Here is a 20,719-nt window from a genome sequence, read left to right as displayed (position 1 = left end):
ACTGTCACAGGGAAAGGTCATCTACTGTGAAACGCTGCAAGAATTACTTAGTATGAGCCCTGCAGAATCATGAGATTACCTTTATACTTCAGAATAGTTAAATGCCAGAGGATAACTTAAAATCCTGAGGAAGGAGAATTTGTTAAAAAAATTAACAACTGAAATTCTGCTTGTCCTTCTGCCCTGTCTTCACTTAATCTTCCCAACACACTTCGCAAGAACAAAGTGTTTAGACAACAGACTTATATATAGTACTTGCACACTATTTTAGGTTTATGGTATGTAGTAATCAGTGAGGTATTCAAGGATAAATGCAAGTAAACAGAATTTAGCTATGCCGAAATTTAACAACACAGTGTTTACGCACTTGTTGTGCATTCATTTGGGTGTGTATATCTATTATTTTATTTACTACTCTAGGAACAGGACAGAAGATGCTTTCAAAAGACGTGGTGTCTTTGCGTAAGTCTTGTGGGAAGACCTAGAAGATGTCTTTGTATTTGGCACATCTGAGGCAGTTGGAGTTTTGCACTGCTACTGCAAGATAAATGATTCATATTAAGCCTGTGACTGTACAGTTCAGTAGCCAGCGAAGGAAAACAGGCGTCATGAACACAGGCTGAAGTGGAAGTTTTTATTTCTGTTATAAGACTACAAAAATCCTGGTGTGAACATTTAGAAGTCTTTGTATGAAAACTATTGGTTCTATATATCTGAAAAGCACTGGTATATTTATTTTGTGTTCTGAAAAGCACCAGTTTGATATGCCCTTTTTTATTGTTCTATTCAACCCTCTTCAGAAGCAAAACTATAACCCAAACTGCAATGTTGAAGGAAACACACATGTTAAAGGGAGATTGACTGTCTTGCTCATCTGAGTTTGGTTTATCCAAACTCAGATTTGAGGGAACTCCAACTATATGCTTCATATAATCCTACTTGCATACTTCACAAATATTAAGGCCAAAAACCCCAATTAAATAATTTTAGCCTGACTTATTGTATAACAGAGGACACCAGATTTACTGTATTGATGTGTTTCATATATTCTTTTTATATAAAGAAATACATAAGAATACCGTAAGTAAGCCAAACAAACCATAATATGAGTTTGGTTTATCCAAACTCAGTGTACTTTTTGCTATAATAGACTAATTGGACTCTGTACAATAATTATTTTCTTTATGGGATATTTTGGACTGTACGACTGTTTAACTATCCTGACATTTTGTTGCAGTGCTAGGCTTGGATAGATCTATGTATAGACCAGTCCCACAGACGGTAATCTGTGCAGTCGGCACCTTTGCACACCACGCAGACTGGCTGTATCAAGAAGCTAGCTCCACTCTAACGTTCTAATTATATAGATATACATATAAAATGCTCAAAACTTAAAATTAGTACCATTAACTTCAATGGTACTATTCACATGAGTGAAATAAAGTACATGTTGAAAATTAACTGCTAGCATAAGTAAGATATTCTTAAGTTCCCTTCCCTATATAATGCAACAAATGTAATATTTTTCTTAAATAAAGAAGATTTGCTACCCCGCCAACAGATATCAGGAAGATTTTTCACAGGGTTTCCCCAAACACACTTAAATAATATTAAAAATACCTTCTGATTCTCAGTGTATTTCAATCGTAACTTTCTTGTGTGACACTACAAACTCTCTGGAGGAGCCTGCTTCCATTATTAGTTTCGGAGCACACACAATCTTTGCTTGTTATTTAGTTTTACTTCAAGGACTTGAGTTAAAAAGGGCTCTTTATCAAGGGAGTAATGTTCCAATTTAACTCCCATTATGGTCAGTGGAAGTATTTCTATTTTCCTTCTTAGACAAGTGGTGGAGAATGAAAAGATTAATTTTAACCTCATCATTGGCTGAAAACTGGTCTAAGTTATCAGCAAGAAAAAGTGACCATATTGGGTGCAGTCAGTTTGGCCACACCGAGAACAGGTGTTTGTGCCAAAAAAAGCACTAGGACAAGTGGTTCTCCATGGCAGTGTCAGGAAGCTGGCACAGAGTGATGCTCCCACCAGCATCGCCAGGGAAGTCCTGGCACCCAGAGGTCCCAGCAGCTCCCAGATTATCTGCTTCTTACAGGTATATCACAATACATCACTATAAGTTTACTAAAGCACATAGTATAAACACATTTTTGTGTTTGACTTTGGTAAACTTGTTATCCAAAATCATTTAACAAAACTGCAGTGTAAACATAGGAAATACTACTTCATGTGAGCTGGTTTGCAAGTACTGCTTTGAATACAGAAAGATGAGGAAGATATAAACCCTTGGTTCTGGCATCTATATGTGCAAATATTAACTAGGAAGTTGCATGTTACAATTTTTAATGTGGTCAGGGCAAACTGAATTGTTTTATAAAGTTTATTATTTGAATACTTGCCTAGTTCTAAAGTTACATGGATTTGAGGGAACTCCAACTATATGCTTCATATAATCCTACTTGCATACTTCACAAATATTAAGGCCAAAAAACCCAATTAAATAATTTTAGCCTGACTTATTGTATAACAGAGGACACCAGATTTACTGTATTGATGTGTTTCATATATTCTTTTTATATAAAGAAATACATAAGAATACCATAAGTAAGCCACGCAACTTGGACACTTGCAAAATATTAGGATATATACAATAAAATTATAGATAGGGAGTGAATCACTGTAGTCCAGTACTTAGAACATTTACATGTGGCCTGTGACTGGGATAATTTTTGTTTTAATCGTATCATTGTATTGTTATGCATTACAGCATCTTGTATGTCATCCAAAATGTGTTGTACTTGCCCTGAAAAGACAAAAGCTGTGATTAAATGGACTGCTGGCACTTTCTCTAGTCTGAGCCTTCCTCTTTTCCTTTGATTTTCTTTTCTGCCCAGCTTCCAGTTCTGAAAGCAAACTACACAGTGGACCATAATGAAAATGCAGTTAAAACAGAGGTCAGTGCAACTGATCCCTGAGACAACCGTTGGTCTTCATATCTGTCTCCTTGCTAAAAGTGTACTGGCTTGACTTTTTCCTGGAGTTATACACTGTATCTTTACAGTGCAGCAGCTAGCAAACTCATATGTGCTAAAATAAATGGAAATGCCAAGTATAATACTCCTCCAGTAAACTGGAACTGCAGTAGACTTCCCCTCCATGGCCATAACGTTTTTGTCTTCCTCTAAAAAATACGCTTGTCTAATGCAGGTGTGTGTCAGTTGAGAATTGTAAAAAAATATTAGAACTTCTCTAGCAGATTGTCATTTATAAGTTGCTGTTCTTAAGTACCCTTTTCTACTGGAAAACTATAGGGAAATGATTTATTGTATATCACCAGAATCCAGAACTAACCTTGGTATGGATAAACCCTTGTCATAATTGAAAATATAAGTAATAAATTATATAAACAAAACCCAAAATGAAACAGTTACTTAAGCAAATTCAGAAGTATGTCACATCTTTAAAATCCAGGAAGCGAGTTGCACTGGCAATTAACTGCATACATGCCTTTATCACTTAGCAGTATCTGAACAATGGTACTATATAAAAAATGAAGTGTGCAAAGAAAGAAGAAGTGTCTGTACCAATCATCTGAGACTGTTTACTTTGGACAAAAGTAGCACATCTTTTTAAAAAACATCCTACCTAAAACTTGCTATAAGGCTGTCTGGAGACAAGTCCTAAGTCAGAGAACTGTTGGGCAGATAAGCTTCTCTGTGAAATCAATAGAGTCAGACTGTTGCAGAGGCCATCTTCGGAAGGAGGTCTGAAATAGAACAGATGAATAATCCCCTGGACATGCCTGTTTTTCTTGACCCAGTCTGGTGAAGTACAGTCCCCAGCCGTGCCTTCCCACCTCTTCCCTTGCCTGGGATCTAATTGCAAGGTGAGTCAGATGACTGACATGATCCAACAGGGAACTTTCTACAGTGAGGTAGTTTTCGGCTGGATCAGCTGATTGTGCAGCCACAAATGAATTGGATCAAATTCCAAATCTAGCACAAGAAATGTGGTGGCAGCACATAGTTGTGGGCACCGGGAGTGCAGTGTTGTTACATTCTCCATCAGCTGTAGTTACCCTGAAATTAGATGCAATTTGAGACGGTACCCTTGAACTATATTCCTTACTTTTAGATAGCTAACTTGGGCAGCACGAGTTCCATTTCAAATGCAGTAGGAAATAATACAAACATTTTGAACTACATCCAACAAAGGAAGTTTAACACACCTTTTTTAATAGCATAATCATTATACTACTCACACATAAGGTGGAAAAGCTGGTTTCCGTAGCCATCTGTGCCGGAGAGGACAAACCCCACACTTTGTGGAGGAGTCCTCTAACCACCACCCATTTCTGTGCCACGGAAGAATGCTAGAGCCGTGGGACAGGGAAAACCAGGAGACACAATATAACACAGAATATTCAAAAGACTCCTGTATTTCACACTGTGTTCAACAGAAAAACATTGTTACAGAAACAAAACACGAGCAATGACTAGAGCGTTAAGATGCTCCCTGAGTGTAGACTACCTTTTTCAAAATGTTGAGTAGGGTGTTGCCCGGGAAGTAAAGTTGGGTTGGAACCCTTTCAGGCTGAAGACAGTCTGAAACCCCAGTTCCCCACATCTCTTGTGTTTGCTCTTACTGCAGGACTACTGCATAAAAGCTCTGCCTGTTTTGAAAGGATTCTTACAATTCATTTTGAAACCCATCAGAGGGAAGGGATGAAAAAGGAGGGGATAAAAAACAGACTCTGAGAACATCTACCATATGTCTTTTGTGAACATAATGGGGGATGGTGAATGGTGAGGAGGTAAAGCATCCTCTGAGAATATCTAGCATAGTTATTGAATTGAGACAGAAACCAAAGAAAACATGCAATTCCTTAAAAGTAGTCAGTCCTAAGCAGTAGATCAATGCTGACCTGCATCAGCTGCTGAAAACAGTTGTTGTGGATAGGGAAAGAAGCAGAACTCGAGATCCTAGAAAAAATTTTAGTAAAATAAGGAAGTGCCTAATGACTGTAAATCCCCGTGGGAAGAGGCTTGGTGTGCAGTTTTCATTTGATGTGTCAGAAGTTTGCTTAATGCATGCAATCACATTCATTATTGAGCATGGTTAGTGCTATTGATTGCATCTAGAGTTTCTGCACTGCAAACTGCAGTGGTATCTTTTTCATTTCTTGTTTGCACTCTTGTGACGCACCCATATCGCTCTTTTCAATGTCTATGACTCTTCCTTCACATGTGTGCATGTGCCCTTTTTTGCTTAACTTGTGATCCAACTAGTTCAGAGTAATAAAACAGTACTAAAAGTCCTTGAGGATAATGACTTGAGTTTTATGTGACAGGAGGAATAGGCAGAACGTGCCATATCTTATGAGTCAAATTGTTGTCATGGGATACATCCCATCGAAGCCAACAAGAGACTCGTACAAAGTGCAGCAGCAAGGTTCAATGGCGCAACCAAAGGCCACAGGGTATTCAAGGCCCTGTCAACAACTGATAGCTACTGATCTCAAGAGGATCTAACAATGGGAAGTGGTCAGGCTCCCATGCCATGCTGTGAAAGACGCCATCATAACCACCACCCTGCACCTTCGCTATCAGGCCACCTACTGCAGAAGCACGATAGCAGTAACAATGAAAAGACTCAGTCAGCCCGATGTAAAGGAAGCTCTGAAAATCTTCTATAGGGAGCGAACGTGTCTAGGCACGAAACCGACTCACCGACTAACTAGGGAGGCACGAAAGAGCTCAGCAGAAGTGAATAAAATAAACCCCCGCCTTGAGCCGTCCTGCCGCCCCGAAGCTGGCTGGCGGGGCGGCGGGGCCGACGGGGGCCGGGCCGGGGGGGCAGCAGGGGCGGTGCCAGTGTCTCCGGGGAGGCGGGCGGCAGACCAGGCCAGGCCAGGCGGGCGCCCGCCCACCCACCTGCCGAGCCCGGCGGGGACCAGGCACAGCTCGGGCCGCGGGTGCCTGCGGAAAGGGCCTGAGGGGCCTTCCCGCCCGCCGGGCCCCGCTCCCCGGCCGCTGCGCCGCTGCCGCCGCCGCAGGGCGGGGCGGGCCGGGGGCTGGAGCCGGAGCCGGGGCCGGGGCCGGGTCGCGGGGGGACCGCGGGCCGTCAGGCGGCGGCGGGGCCAGCCCCGGTTTCCCAGCATGCTGCGCGCGGCGGGCTGGCTCCCCGGCCCTGGGAGGAGGCGGCGGCGGAGGAACCCCGGGCGGGAGGAGGAGCCGCCGCCGAGGGCTTCTCGCTCCGCCGCCGCGCTGCCGGGAGGGGAGGGGTGGCCGCGCCGCGCCCCCGCGCCCCGCGATGCCGCTCTTCGCCACCAACCCCTTCGACCAGGATGTGGGTGAGTGGCTTCCGCGGCGTCCCGCTGAGGTAACCCCGCGGCCGGCTCTCCCTCCGACCCCGCTCCCGCCTCCGCCCGCCGCGGGCTGCCGCCCACTCCCCCAGTCCTCTGCTGCTAGGCTCGCGGGCGCCCGCCCGGCCTTGCGTGTGGCGGGGAGCCGGGAGCAGCAGCGGCGACCAGGCGGCCCGGGCGGGCCGGCCGTCACGGGGCGGCGGGGAGCGGCCGGGCCGGGGGCGCCTCCTGGCAGCGGGCGGCGGTGGCTGCGGCCTGGTCGGTGACAGCACGGGGGCGGCGGGGGCTGCTGCGGGCCCTGCCTGGCTTCGTGGGGCTGCGAGCGAGGCGGGCGAGCACGGCGATGCTTGTAGGAAGCAAGCTGGCCTGCTGAGCAGAAGTAGGGTTGCAGCATAGCAAAACAAGTCGTGAGACATGCTCATGCTGGAGCGTTGCTGAAAGGGTGAAGAGTGAAAAGCACCATCTACAATCGCTTCACAGACAGGCATGAGAAAAGTGTCAAAGCGTTTTGTATTCAGTGCTTTAAAGTGAATTCCTGTGGGAGCTCTCTTTTTCCCTTTCAAGTGAAACTTGATGTGCTGTGATCAGGTTTCATCCCTACCTTGCTTTTTCCAAGGCCAAACTAGATGGAGAGGAAATGTCTGGCTTTTACTCAACAAAAATTATGCTTAATGCTGATGTGTCCAAACTGAAGGTAAAATAACATGTAGGCAGTTAGAAATTTGTTTTGCGTGTCTGACTTGTGATTTTGTAATATGCTTTGTCTACTACCTGCTGATGATATCTGTTTTACTTTGAGTGATAAAAGCTTTGTCTGGGGAACAGCATAATATAGAGGGAGCTTTTCTCATATTTGGATAAGTACCCCCCACACTCACCCTAGATTATTTTCTTACAGTAATATAACACTGTATATGTTTCTTGGAACAAATTTCTTTAGTAGCCTTATACTTGCTGTAGCTTTCAACTACAAATACATTGTTTCTTTCTTAATGTTTAATCCAACCTTAGAAGTCAGGGCTCCAATTTAATTCTTCCAGCTCTTCAAAAAAACATCTCAAAACTGTTTGAAAAGTATGTATCTTTTTGGGGGGGAATGGTTAGTGTGCGAACGAAGGACTGTGATACAAATTCTGTATGTATGTTATCAGGAATTCTTAGTCTGTTGCATCTTAATAAAGCATAGCTCGCTTTTCTTCTCATTTTCAACAGTTAAGAACACTTTTCCGCTGAAGACTGCCCTTCAATTTATGATTTTCTTGGTGGCAAAGTTGACAATGACTTATTTTGAAACGCAGTACATAATTTTCCTAATTGTTTCACTGTCTTGTAGTGTAATTTGGCAGTTGAAAATGAGGAAGAGATTGCACTGCTTGCCAATTTTCCATGGACCATTAGAGGATTGAAACATTGGTAGTATTATCTGTGAGAATGATTTGAACTAATAAGATTAAAAAGTGATAGCTGAGGTTCTGGCCAATGTTCACTTTTTTACTTCCTAAGGCTGCTGTCTAGCAGTGAAGATCAGACTGCTTGAGTGGGTTTCTCTAGAGCCAAGTCTGATAGATGTGTTTGTCAGCCCTGTAAGTTTCTTAATGCAGGGGAGTAGCAGCCAACTATTACTTTGGTGGGTTATTTGCTGTTTTCTAGGTGCAGAGGACACCAACACCTTACCTACTGTGCTTGCCTAGTACGATCACCAGCAGATGTTTTTCAAAAGTATTATTCTGCATACTGTATGAACACAGGGAAATAACCACTCAATCCCAAATTGTTCTTGGAAAAGCAGATAGTGGGCAATGGGCTAATTTTCACCAGAAACACAGCCTCTTTCTGTTGGCCCCTTTCATGGTGTCCTGAGGGAGACTGAAGGGGCAGCAGGCTGTTCAGTTGGTGGCAGCCTGCTTTTAAGAGCCTGCTGCCTTTATCCATCACTTCTTCCCCGAGGCCCCTTGGGAGTGTACTATTATCTGGATGAACTTCTTGGCAGGCTTCATAAGATAACGTCAGTTGTAAAGTAAGCTCTCATGTTCTCGGGAAACTTCCAAAAGTTTTCAAGCAGTAGTGTTATTTTTCAATTCTTTTCTCAGAATGAAGGTTGAGTGCTCTGCTTTTGTTCTTGCCCAGCAAGAAAGTTTTCTTTTGAAAATCAGATTCTTGAAGCAGGAAGGCAATCAAAAGCTATGCTTAATTTCATATGAATGTGGACATTGGTGTAGTTGGTAATATTGCTGTGATAGCTGTACATTCTTGTCTACTGAACAGCTAGTCAGTAATGTGTAATAGTTGGAAATTATTTTGGAACCATTTCAGATGATGGATTGCAGAGGACACATCTGGAACTAAATTGTTTTCCATTGTTTTGAGGAGAATAAGTATCTCTAAGTTCAGAAGGAGAAATTTCTCAGTTTGTCTGGCAGTCATCAGCATTTGGCTAGTCCTGTTAGCATGCTCCTGCTGTGGAACCTGGTCATCCATAATAGCTTACTATTTAGTGTCAACTTTGTACAGAGATTTTTGAGGGATGCACCTCTTCTTTAGGTGTGATTGGCAAAAGAATGTTGTTTAAGACTACTCTTAAACTAATAATATTAAAGAATGCTTTAAGCTGCCCAGAGATTTGAGGAGGTAAGCCATATTTTATAACCTTAATCATAAAATTACTCTCAGAGAGTTGTTCCTGAGAAATGCAGGTTTATGTGTAAGTTTGATACAGGCAAAATAATGGTGAAACTTGCTTCAAGAACCAAAAGACTGTCGGCTAATGTGTCATGACCGGCCAATTAGTAATGTAGTTGTGGTTAGGCTAGGTCTGATGAAGAACTTACTGCTAAAGCAGTTCTGAAATGTCATTTAGATGTTATCCCAAGATAAAATCTGTAACTCTGGACTTAATGTAGTGCATACTTTATTCTAACTTGATGTCAAACAATCTAAACTTAATCTATGTTGTAAGAAGAGAACTGGAAGAATGTTTTACTCTCTGCTGTAAGCTTATTATTTCTGAAATTTTATAAGCTGTAATAATACAGGTTCTGGTATGAGTTGTCATAAAATCACACATGATGTTAAGAGCAGGTGTTTAAAAAAACATGGTGTTTAAAAAAATCATGTTTGCATGATTTTTCTTGCCTATGCACAGTAAGGGATGAAGGCACTTCTTGCATTTGCTTTGGATGTTAGTCTAGTTCTAAATGTAGCTGGTGTAATGGTTTGAGGCACCACGGGAGTGGGAAGAAAGGAAAGATTCAGGCTTACTATTTACAGTAATAGGAAATTAAGCAGATAGTTTAGTAATGTAGTAGAACTGTCAGCCTGATGTGACTTGCAATAATTTTTCCCATGTTTTATTAACTATAGCAGTTATTGATCATTTTGTGCTCACAGCTCTTTAGATATTTAATAATATGCATGCATTACATATGATTGTTGGGGTGTTAAGGTACCACAGCATATAGTTTGATGTGTTAGAATGTAGGAAATGCATTGACCATGATTCCCACGGTGCAATTTCTTGTAACAAAATACTCTTGCTATTTAAACTCATTATTCTTTAGATTTATCCCTTTGGTTAGTTGACATCTTCAAAACCATCCAACTACATGTCTCTCTGAGCTGGGCTTTTCTCTGTTTAGGCCAGGTTTGCCAAAAGGAGGGAAAATTGTTGCAGAGGAGATTCTTGACCCCAGATAATTATGGAGACTCCAGACTGTGAGTTAACTTCTGGCTGCAAGGGAAGATGAATTCCAAGGATTGGTTCAGCTTTTCATGAGGCTGGCACTTTTTTGCCCAAGTTGGCCTACTGCTTTTCTCAGCATTGTTTTAGGGAGAAGGATATTAACTGTGAGCGAACAGGGAGGCTGAGTAGAAAACATGTGGGAAAGGAGCTATAGCCAGCCCCCTTTTCAGTTATTTATAAATGTTTATGAAAAACAAGAACTTCTCACTAAAGATACCTTTGTTGTATGTTCTCAGTGAAAAATGGCAACGCTGACAAGATAAAAATGAGTGTAATACCCCTTCTGTATAATAGCCAACAAAAAAAAATCTTTTTCAGTATCTCTTTCTGGAAATGAATCACCAGGCTCTGGGTTCAGCTGGGCAATTTGAAGCCAACATAGTGTGTTCTATAGGCAAAGGAGTTTTTGTGGACTGTACTTTCCTGGGTAATTCTTTTCCTTTCCTCCCAGGGAAGAACTGTCATTTTAAGTGCTTCCCCTCATTTCAGCTGTGACAGTGTGCATTATAATATCAAAATTCAGAAGAAACCAAGTAGTTCTCCAACATGTGAAATCTGTTTCTCTAGCTGATAAAAATAACACTGTATATTTGATGTGAAAAGTTAAGTCTCTTGCTGATCTTCCTTCTGAAATGCCACTTCTACTGTGGCTTGGTTTGTGGTGCTCTGCCAATAGATCCTGCCACCATTTATTAGTATAATATGCCTGTGATACACCTTGTTTACAGAGTAATCGTCATTGTTCTCATGCATCTCTAATGTGCTCACCTTCCTGCTCTGTTGTAATATTTCTAGGTGAAAGGTAGTTGAGTTCTGTGGATTTGTCAGTTTGCCATAAGACATCTAAACATCTAAATTATTTTTGCCCAGCTTCTCTTAGTGTTGTTTTCAGCATTGTCTTACCAGATATTGAATCCTTTTGTCTTCATTATGCTCAGCTTACTGAGTTGAGCGACGTCCATCTTGTCTAGGCTGCCTCATGCACGCTGAGATCGTACATAGTCTTCTGAAGGAATGACTTGAGGTGGCCTCATATCAGCTCAGTCACCGCTGCTTTCTTTGCCTTGGATCAGCTTAGCAGTGCTTTCATAGGACACCTTCTACAAGTGTTCCCATAAGGACTTTTTAGGAATACTGTAAATGAGGATACAGTTAAACTGAAGAAGTTGGTTAATAGCTTTACTGAAGTTAATGGTTCAACAGGGAATTCTAGTTTCTTTCTATGGTGGTATTGCCTGTTAGAGGTTATTTTCAGTCTTGTCTAAATGGAATATGGTTGGACGTATTCTTCTGTGCAGTTCTGAGCATGCTAGCAAAATGCAGAGTGGTTAATATTAAAGCGGTGTTTTTTGTAGAATGGGCCAACAAATGCATTTGTTCATTTTATTTGACAGACAAAAAGAACAAAATTAATTACTTTTAACTTCAGTGATGTGGAACGGTATGTAATCAGAATTTCTTGGTGACTGCAAAAAGAAAAATTTGCAATCAGTTTCAGTCTTTCAGGACTATTTAAACTATATTGAAGAGATGAAGTAGTTACATTTATGTTTTTACAGTGCTTTGAAATTTTAGTATTTGCATTTATATAGAGAGCGGGAAAGTTCTTTATTTAGCCTTGGGAAGAAAACAAGACTTTCAGTGGGAGAGGGGGAGAGAAGGCTGAGGGGAGTATTGAATTTTTTGTTAATTCTGTGCTGTTTACATTGATATAATGGATTTTTGAGGATTTTTTATCATGCTAGAAACTGGTTGTAATTTTGGTCTGTGAGTGAAGACTTTCTTTAGCCATTCTTTTGAAGACTTTCTGTAGCCATTCTTTTCTTTGTAACTTCAATTACTGAGAACTTCAGTATTTCATTTTAGACAAGTACAACTGGGGAAATCGAATTATGTCTGTGAACGGAGTAAGAGCAAAGCCCAACTAGAATGGTTAAAAACCTTAGTTTAGTAGAATATTCTGATAGTTTTTACTCACATTTGTTTGAAGTGCTTCAAAATATGTACATTTTAAGTGTTGGGTTTGGGGGTGTTTTGATCTGTTTTGTTATTTCTTGAAATTCTAAGTAGTTTTAACATCTTTGAGACTTTGTAGCAGAAAAATAGCTCAGTCCTAAGATTGGATTTTTTTAAAAGTAAACATAAGTAAAATCTAAAGCTTAGGAAGTGCAAACCTGCCGAAACTTCCCTCTAAAAATGTTGTTAGCAGTGGGTAGTCTTTCAGTTTGCTGCCTTAAGAAATGCATCATGCTATTCACTGCAGTATCCGAACATTGCTTTCTAAAGAAAACAGTATTTACTCTTGCAAAATTCTAAAAAGGCAGTAAAATGCTATTGTTGAGATGCAGAACTAAGGCAGAGAAATCAAGTGACTAGCACATATTTGCATGGAAAATCTGTGGCAGTATTCATATTTCTCTTACCAGCACCTAAACAGTCAACCACTAAGTTTGGCAGTGGCTTTTTTCAGCATGTACTACATTTCTTCTGTCTAATAGTACTTTATAAATCTCATGATAAATTTCTTTTAGGACAATTATGAATTATTAGGAAACTATTATTTTTTCTGCTGAGAAAAGTTTGCTGCTTCTGTCCAAAAATGATCAGCTGCAGTTATGTTTTGTGTGTATGTAATAGGGAACTTCATATAGAATCACAGTGCAAATATTTTTGCTTTGATTATAATTTTTAAATAATGCACAAAACCAGAGGGCAAAACAGAATTTTATCGATGCTCCAAGCCTATTCAGGTTTGTGTAAATTGGAGGCCTCAACAAAATTAATGAACAACAGAAGGAGAGGCTGGTTTATTTAGATATCCCAACAGAACCCATGAAAGAGCCCGTGTACTTTCACCGCAACCAAAGTATAAGTAAGGTAACTCATATATTTAGATCTTTCGGGCCTGGCTTCTGATCAATAGGTATAACGCTGTCTCCTGGGTTTTTGGTACAGTATTTCAGTGAGACTAGACAGCATTTATACTGAGGAATGGTGTTTTCTTTAGAAAGCAGATGACGTTCAGGTTTGTATAAATTTTATTCAGAGGTTTAGTTGAAAAAAAAATAGATATGTACGGAAGTATGATTTCAGCATCTAGGTATTTTATTTGAAGAAGATCATGTTCTAGAACTTACTGAGAAATTTTGAAGATACAGACACAGCTGAGATTTCTATTGGAGGAGATGCATTTTGCTTCAGAACACTTTCTTAATTATTTGTTTTATACGTGATTTATGATTATGTTTGTGTGGTTGAAGTACCATTTCTGACTCAGGAGTTATGAAGCTGTAAATTGTTGGTTGCTGAAAAGTGTGTTGTAGGGAAGTACAACTAATGCTTACCTTATTCTTTTTTTAAGTTTTCCTAGGCATCTGCTTCTTTAGGTATAATATACATTAGAGACTGAATGTTGGGCAAGATGGAATTGGTCTGGCTCAATATGATTAGTGTTATGAGTACAGAAGAAGTATAAAGGGAGAAGCCTAGTGATCCCACACTCTGTGCCTTGCAAAGTGGCTGCAAAATGTGATATATTGGTTTTGTGTGTCTTACTTTTGTTTTAGGAATTAAATAAATTGTTGAAGTTACTTAGAAAGATATTATATTGTGCAGAATCATCGTTATTGTTGTTGTCCAAAGAAGCCATAGTTCTAAGTATTTTTTTCCTCTGAAATGATGGCACTTAGCACTTTGTGTGTCTGTCTTTGTGGAATTAATTGTAAGAAAATAATTTTAAATAACTCCTAGAAAAATAAAGGTGAAAGTTGAAGACCTGTAATGAAAAAAAACCAAAGGAAAAAAAGCAGTCGTAAAATTTAAAAACTACGAAATACAGGGACTAGGGAAGCAAAGTCCTTTCCACTGTAAGAGAAGATCAAGTTTGTGACCACCTGAGGAACCTGAACATACATGAGTCTATGGGACCTGATGAGGTGCCGCTCAGAGTCCTGAGGGAATTGGCTGATGTAGTTTCCAAGCCACTCTCCATGATATTTGAAAAGTCATGGCGGTCAGGTGAAGTCCCTCGTGACTGGAAAAAGGGAAACATTGCACCCATTTTTAAAAAGGGTAGAAAGAAGGACCCTGGGAACTACTGACCTGTCAGCCTCACCTCTGTGCCTTCTATGGGAAGATCATGGAACAGATCCTCCTAGAAGCTATGCTAAGGCACATGGAGGACAGGGAGGTCATTCGAGACAGCCAGCATGGCTTCACCAAGGGCAAGTCCTGCCTGACCAACCTAGTGGCCTTCTATGATGGAGTGACTACATCAGTGGACAAGGAAAGAGCTGCGGATGTCATCTACCTGGACTTCTGTAAGGCCTTTGACACGGTCCCCCACAACATCCTTCTCTCTAAATTGGAGAGATACAGATTTGATGGGTGGATGAGGAATTGGTTGGATGGTCACATCCAGAGTGTAGTGGTCAATAGCTCAATGTCCAGATAGAGATCAGTGACAAGTGGTGTCCCTCAGGAGTCCGTACTGGGACCAGTACTGTTTAATATCTTCATCAATGACATAGACAGTGGGATCGAGTGCACCCTCAGCAAGTTTGCAGACGACACCAAGCTGAATGGTGTGGTTGACATGCCCGAGGGATGGGATGCCATCCAGAGGAACCTGGACAAGCTTGAAAAGTGGGCCCATGTGGACCTCATGAGGTTCAACAAGGCCGAGTGCAAGGTCCTGCACCTGGGTCAAGGCAACCCCCAGTATCAATACAGGCTGGGAGATGAAGGGTTTGAGAGCATCCCTGTGGAGAAGGACTTGGGGGTACTGGTGGATGAAAAGCTGGATATGAGCCAGCAGTGTGCTCTCGCAGCCCAGAAGGCCAACCGTATCCTGGGCTGCATCAAAAGAAGCGTGGCCAGCAGGTTGAGGGAGGTGATTCTGCCCCTCTACTCCGCTCTGGTGAGACCCCACCTGGAGTACTGCGTCCAGCTCTGGAGCCCTCAGCATAGGAAAGACATGGACCTGTTGGAGCAGGTCCAGAGGAGGGCCACAAAAATGATTTAGAGGGATGGCACACCTCTCTTATGAAGAAAGACTGAGAGAGTTGGGGTTGTTCAGCCTGGAGAAGAGAGGGCTCCAGGGACACCTTATTGCAGCCTTTCAGTACTTAAAGGGGGCTTATAAGAAAGATGGGGACAGACTTTTTAGCCAGGCCTGTGGCAATAGGACAAGGGGTAATGGTTTTAAACTAAAAGAGGGTAGATTTAGACTAGATATAAGGAAGAATTTTTTTTACAATGAGGGTGGTGAAACACTGGAACAGGTTGCCCAGAGAGATAGTAGATGCCCCATCCCTGGAAACATTCAAGGTCAGGTTGGATGGGGCTCTGAGCAACCTGATCTAGATGAAGATGTCCCTGCTCATCGCAGGGGGGCTGGACTAGATGACCTTTAATGGTCCCTTCCAACCCAAACTATTCTGTGATTCTAGGAGGTGAGGTAAGATTTTATAGTCTTGCACTGGTTAAATTTACTACATTAATTTGTAGGCCTTGTTTGTGCTAGGAGAACAGTGCCTTGAATTTGAGTGATACAGCTTTACGGGAGACAGCTGTTTCGGAAAACTATGTCCAAAGTTCCATCATGTATACCTGTGTCATGTAGTCCTGTTTTCCTTTGTGTTTGATATAGCATTAATAAGTTTTAAAGAACACTGATTTTATGAAGGAGCCAGCACTGTCTTTAAAAGTTGTTTTAGTAAAGTTTGAAATGTTAGCTGATCCTGGCTTGGCATTCACTAAGTTAAATAAGATTTTGTAGCAATGATGAGGTGGAGGGATAGGATCTGAAGTAAACATTAATATTGCTATGGCAGAATTATTTTTGATCAGAGATGGAAGGCGAACATTTCTAGTTTAAGTTATTTTCTATCTCCTGTGCTAACCTACCCTAAGACTTTAAATACAAATGTCTGTTTTTCTCTCCATATCAGAGTCCATTTTGGTACTAAGAGAGAGCCTAACAGAGACATGTCAGCTGTACCTGAAGGCTGGTTAGGGTGCCAGCTGTTAGTCAGGGTAAGCAAATACTGAATGCACATAAAGTTTCTTTTGGCTGTGAATGTGTGCCTCAGGTTAGAAAAGAGAGCGTTCATGGATTTTAAGTGATAATAGTGTAAGTAATTTAACTTAAGTAGCTTTAAGTCATAATTTTGTCTACAAAACACTGATGCAACATAGGAATTTTGTCAAAGCATCTTTGTTGCTCCTGTTCCCAGAGTGGTGAAAGGTGATAGTCACTTGCTAATGCTCTGACAGATAGTGGCCTTTTTTGTGGACTGTCAATGTCAGATAGTGTACTGCTAACATTCACAGTATGCTGTTAACTTTTGACTGCCCTGGTTTGAGACAGAATTTAACTAAAACTCTGAAGCATTTTTTTTTTTCTTATATCTTACAATTAATTTTATTATCCAAGGGAATTAATGGATGCTTGTTACCACAGAAGACAGAAAGTACACAATGAAACTGGGTTTCAGACTGAAATTTAGTAAGAAACTATGTAGTGTTTGTTGGTGGAGGAACTATCCTGACTAACAAGGGGAAAGGTGTTGCAAGCAAATGGCAGTTTTTATACAGGACTAAGTTCAACTTCCAAGAAGGAATTTAGTCATGATAGAAAACTTGTAACTGTACTTGTAGATAAATTTTGCAAAATATTCGTACTGAGAATTAAAATGAAGGTTGCAGTTGGTGTGGTTGATATGGATCAGGGATTTTATCAATCACCATCTTATTTTTAGTTTTAGCCAAATGATTTAAATTAGCATAAAAGACAGTTTGTTGTTATTTTCAAACCTTAAGTGTGCATTATTTTACTTTTTGGTTTGTAAAAGACGTAACCGATTGCCATGCCATTTCTCTCTGATGACATTGTGAGGAAAGAAGGTTCAGTTGTTGCCAAAAGTAGAGACAACTGTCTGTTATGTAGAATAATGGAAAAGGTCACAGTTTCAGTTCCATTGGATTTCTCAGCTCTGACTGCTGAAGGATGTGCTAACTGAAGTACGGCATTAGGCGTGAGTGAGCGGTGTGGGTTTGTGAGGCTGCATGTGAGCTCTGAGCCTGGCAGGAACTTAAGGCTGTGGAGAGCACCGTGCAGACACACTTTGACTGGAGCTGGTCCAGCTCCAGCAGAACTGGCAATGAACTGAAACAGCAAAGTCCCGGAACTAAACTGCCTCCATGCGGTCTGTTTTGTGTGTCTCTGGACTGTGCTTATCAGCTGTTTTCAGTTTTGGGAATGCTGTGTAGGCACGCTTTCAGCTCAGGTGCAACTCCAGTTAGGTTCCATGTTGCAAAATAGCAGTTTCTGGTGCTTCAGAGTTGAGGCTGGCTTTGGTAGCAGTACAACTGCTGTGCTCATGGACTATGATTACAGAAGACTGACTTGGCCTGTGATGGCAAGGCATTCAGTTCACGTGTCTTACCGTGTGTGGCCCAAGTATTCTGCCTGCAGATGACTGAGAGCTGGCTATATTAAAACCATAAATAACAAGCAGGAAAAGTATAATGCATGGTTCTGCTATGGGTTTTTCCTTGCCTCCCCCCGCCCCATTTGCTTGTAATTATAAGGTATCCCCAACTAAAGGACCGAAATTCTGGAGTAACGAAAGAATTGATATAAGCAGGGTACAATCTCATTGCTCTGTTCTCATGTTGGCATGCTGAGTGGATTCTGCCATTATGCTGTTCCTCTCAATTTTTCCTTCACAGTTGACATGTTTCTTTTATGAAGAAAATTTAAAAATCAAGAATTTCTCTGATGGTTAGCAATAGTAGTCCTAAGCACAATTTGGAGCAATAGTGCAATTGCAATGGAGCAATAGACTGAAAGAAAAATAAAGTGGTTGGTTGATCAGCTGGTATATCTTAATGCTAGATGTTAGCATGGTGTCTACCCAGAATTTTTCATATTTTGGTTGATTATGACCATTTTTTTAATCAAATAAGTTTTCTGATTCAGTTTAGAGAGGAGAGGCAGTGCTCTTTTACTTTATCTGAGAGAACATACAGAATTGTAACTAACTTCCATTTAGGATTTCCCTGTACTGCTTTGTTGTTTTCCTTGCATCAGGCTGTACAACTGATGTGTTATCATTCTAGTTGTATATGACAGTGTTTAATTTTTCCTCAGAAATACTTTGAAAGCACATAACCACAGAGCTTTGCTTTTCTGCATTTTTGTTCTGAATTAAGAAACTAATTAACTGTAACCTGACTTCAATTCGTGGGACAGAGGAACTCATTCATAAAGACAAGCCATCAACTTTGGGATGAGTAATTCCTTGTAACTTTTGGAGATTAGAAATTTTGCTTTGTCTTTCTCTTCTCTCCAGTCTTGAAAGTGCTAATATGGATAATGAATCTTTCCTGGCAGATAAGTTTTTATAGGAAATCTTTGCTTCCTTTCATAAAACTCAGTAGTCTGAGACATTCCCTGAGGGATGGTACTCATTGCTGAGGCATATTTTGTGTTTTGTAGATTAAGAGGTGAATATTAGATGAAGCAGGGATAGGAAACAAAGTTTGTGTGCTATTCTGTGCCCGTTCTCCTTCTGTTAGGTGAATAATGGAAACTGCTTGTGCATTCCCTTATGCTCTCCAGCCCTGATCTGATCTATCAGTGTTTAGATAATCTTCCATTCAGCTGCAGTGACACTTTTATTTATTGTTATCCTCTGTGTACCTAAGCTTTTCTGGGGGAGAAATAGGGAGGGAGTCTATTTTTTTTTTATTTTTATTTTTTGAAGTGGAATCTATTTCTTTTCCACCTACCCTCTCTATTTCTTCACTCTTGAGCAGGGACTCTTCTTTTCCTATTCAAAAGATTTGGAAGAAAGCGTCCCAATGGCTTCTATCAGATTAGCTTTAGTTTAGCAGTCTTTATAGCTGAAAAGAAACAGTGGAATATATCATCCAAAGCAGAGATGAGAATGGGGAGATAAAAGTTTAGTGATTATTTATGAATTGTTGAATGCTCCTTGTTGCGTTGTAATACATAGAAAGGAAATGCAAGACACAGCAGTTTAGTGTCTGAGGAAGTGGTAAATGTGGTTGTATCTGACTCTGCAAACAGTGAACTAATGCTTTGAGTATTCATATCCTATTAAACTTTATAGTTCCAAATGAAAAAAAAATATCTGTTGGTAGCTATACTACTTTTGTCATATTATGGGTATATCTTTATTAAGTGGGAAAACAACCCCAAAATATATATTTGCTTATGAGTTTAAATTCATGGCCACAAGTGAACATTTGGAAATTAGAAAGAATTAAGTATAACAGTTTTAACATATGAATTTATTAAATATAGGAATTTGTCATGCATTTAGCTATATACAAAGAGGTAACGTTGCAACATCTTTGTTGACAATTTTGTTAAATTATTTTATCTTTTTTTTTTAAATTTTGTATTTTGATTTACTTATACTTTATTCATCAGAGAAAGCAACCAGTGAGATGAACACTGCAGAGGACTGGGGCCTCATCTTAGACATCTGTGATAAAGTTGGACAGTCACGCACAGGGTAAGTGACTTTAGAAATTTCCTTCCCAAACTTTTTAAATTTTGTTATTTCAGTCTCGTACTCAGATGAGAGGAATGGAATTTTTGTCATCTTGTATGGACTTTTGCAACAGCTCAATTTAACTTAAGTTTATTACAAGTAAAAGGAAAATGTATGGATTTTCTGCTCAAATATTTTGCAATGCTTCCTTTGGGGATACTAGCAGATCTGTTAAAATTAGGACTTGTGTTCAGCAGCTTTTCACCAGTGTAACAGAATAAATAAACTGATATGTTTTAGCAGTGTCACTGTAAACCCAGGAGACTTCATTAGGGATTTTTCTTACAGAATCATAATCTAGGTTGGAAGTGATCTCCAGAGGTCACCTAGTCCAACCCCCCAGCTCGAAACAGGTCTAATTAGATCAGGTTGCTCAGTACCATGTCGAGTCTTGAATGCCTCCAAGGTCAGAGTTTCCACAGCTTCTATAGGCAACATGTTTCAGTATTTAACTACCCTCACAGTAAGTAAGTAAGTAAATAATTAAATAATCCTGCAATCTGATTACAATTTCCCCTGTTCCAACTTGCCTGTTGCATCTTGTCCCATGACTGTGCAGCTCTAAGAAAGAGTCTGGCTGCACCTTGTATGTATTCTCTGATTAATCAGTTGTAGAAAGCAGTAAGGTCCCCTTTTAGTCCGCTCGTCTCAAAACTGAAAGCAGCTCTCCATCTCTCTTTGTATGTGACTCTCCTCTGACCATCCTGGCAGCCCTCCATTGGACTTACTGCAGTGCATCAGTATGCTTCTTGCACTGGAGAGCCCCAAACTGGGCAAAGTACTCCAGATGCAATCTTACAAGTGCAGAACAGAGGGGAAGCATCACTTCCCTGCCCCTGTTGGCTGTGCTGACTACTTGTTTGACCCAGGATGGGGTTGGTTGTCTTTGCTGCCAGGCTTCACTGCTGACACCTGTCACCCTATAGGACCTGCAGATACTTTCCTGCAGAGCTGCTTTTTAGGTGGTCAGCTCCTGGCCTTTTCTGGTGCAGATCATCCAAAATGCAACACCTT

General features: G+C 40.7%; 1 protein-coding gene across 3 annotated transcripts in view; it reads left to right on the top strand.

The window, feature by feature from the left end:
• The first annotated feature begins 6,178 nt into the window (after positions 1-6,178).
• The window catches only part of STAM (signal transducing adaptor molecule), a 39,424-nt gene continuing 24,883 nt past the window's right edge, over positions 6,179-20,719 (top strand). Inside the window, exons 1-2 of one of the 3 annotated variants that reach the window (XM_075492697.1) lie at positions 6,179-6,367; positions 19,582-19,666. In XM_075492697.1, the coding sequence (XP_075348812.1) occupies positions 6,328-6,367; positions 19,582-19,666 (125 nt within the window). In that variant the 5' untranslated portion in view covers positions 6,179-6,327. Of the gene's footprint in view, positions 6,397-19,581; positions 19,667-19,993; positions 20,169-20,719 lie in introns of those variants that run through there. The other 2 variants (XM_075492698.1, XM_075492699.1) reach the window with 2 other exon arrangements.

Source organism: Mycteria americana, chromosome 2 (assembly GCF_035582795.1).
Source record: "Mycteria americana isolate JAX WOST 10 ecotype Jacksonville Zoo and Gardens chromosome 2, USCA_MyAme_1.0, whole genome shotgun sequence".
In the NCBI taxonomy this organism is placed as follows: Eukaryota; Metazoa; Chordata; class Aves; order Ciconiiformes; family Ciconiidae; genus Mycteria; species Mycteria americana.
Note: the sequence above shows the minus strand (reverse complement) of the source record. Positions and strands in the feature narration are given on the sequence as shown.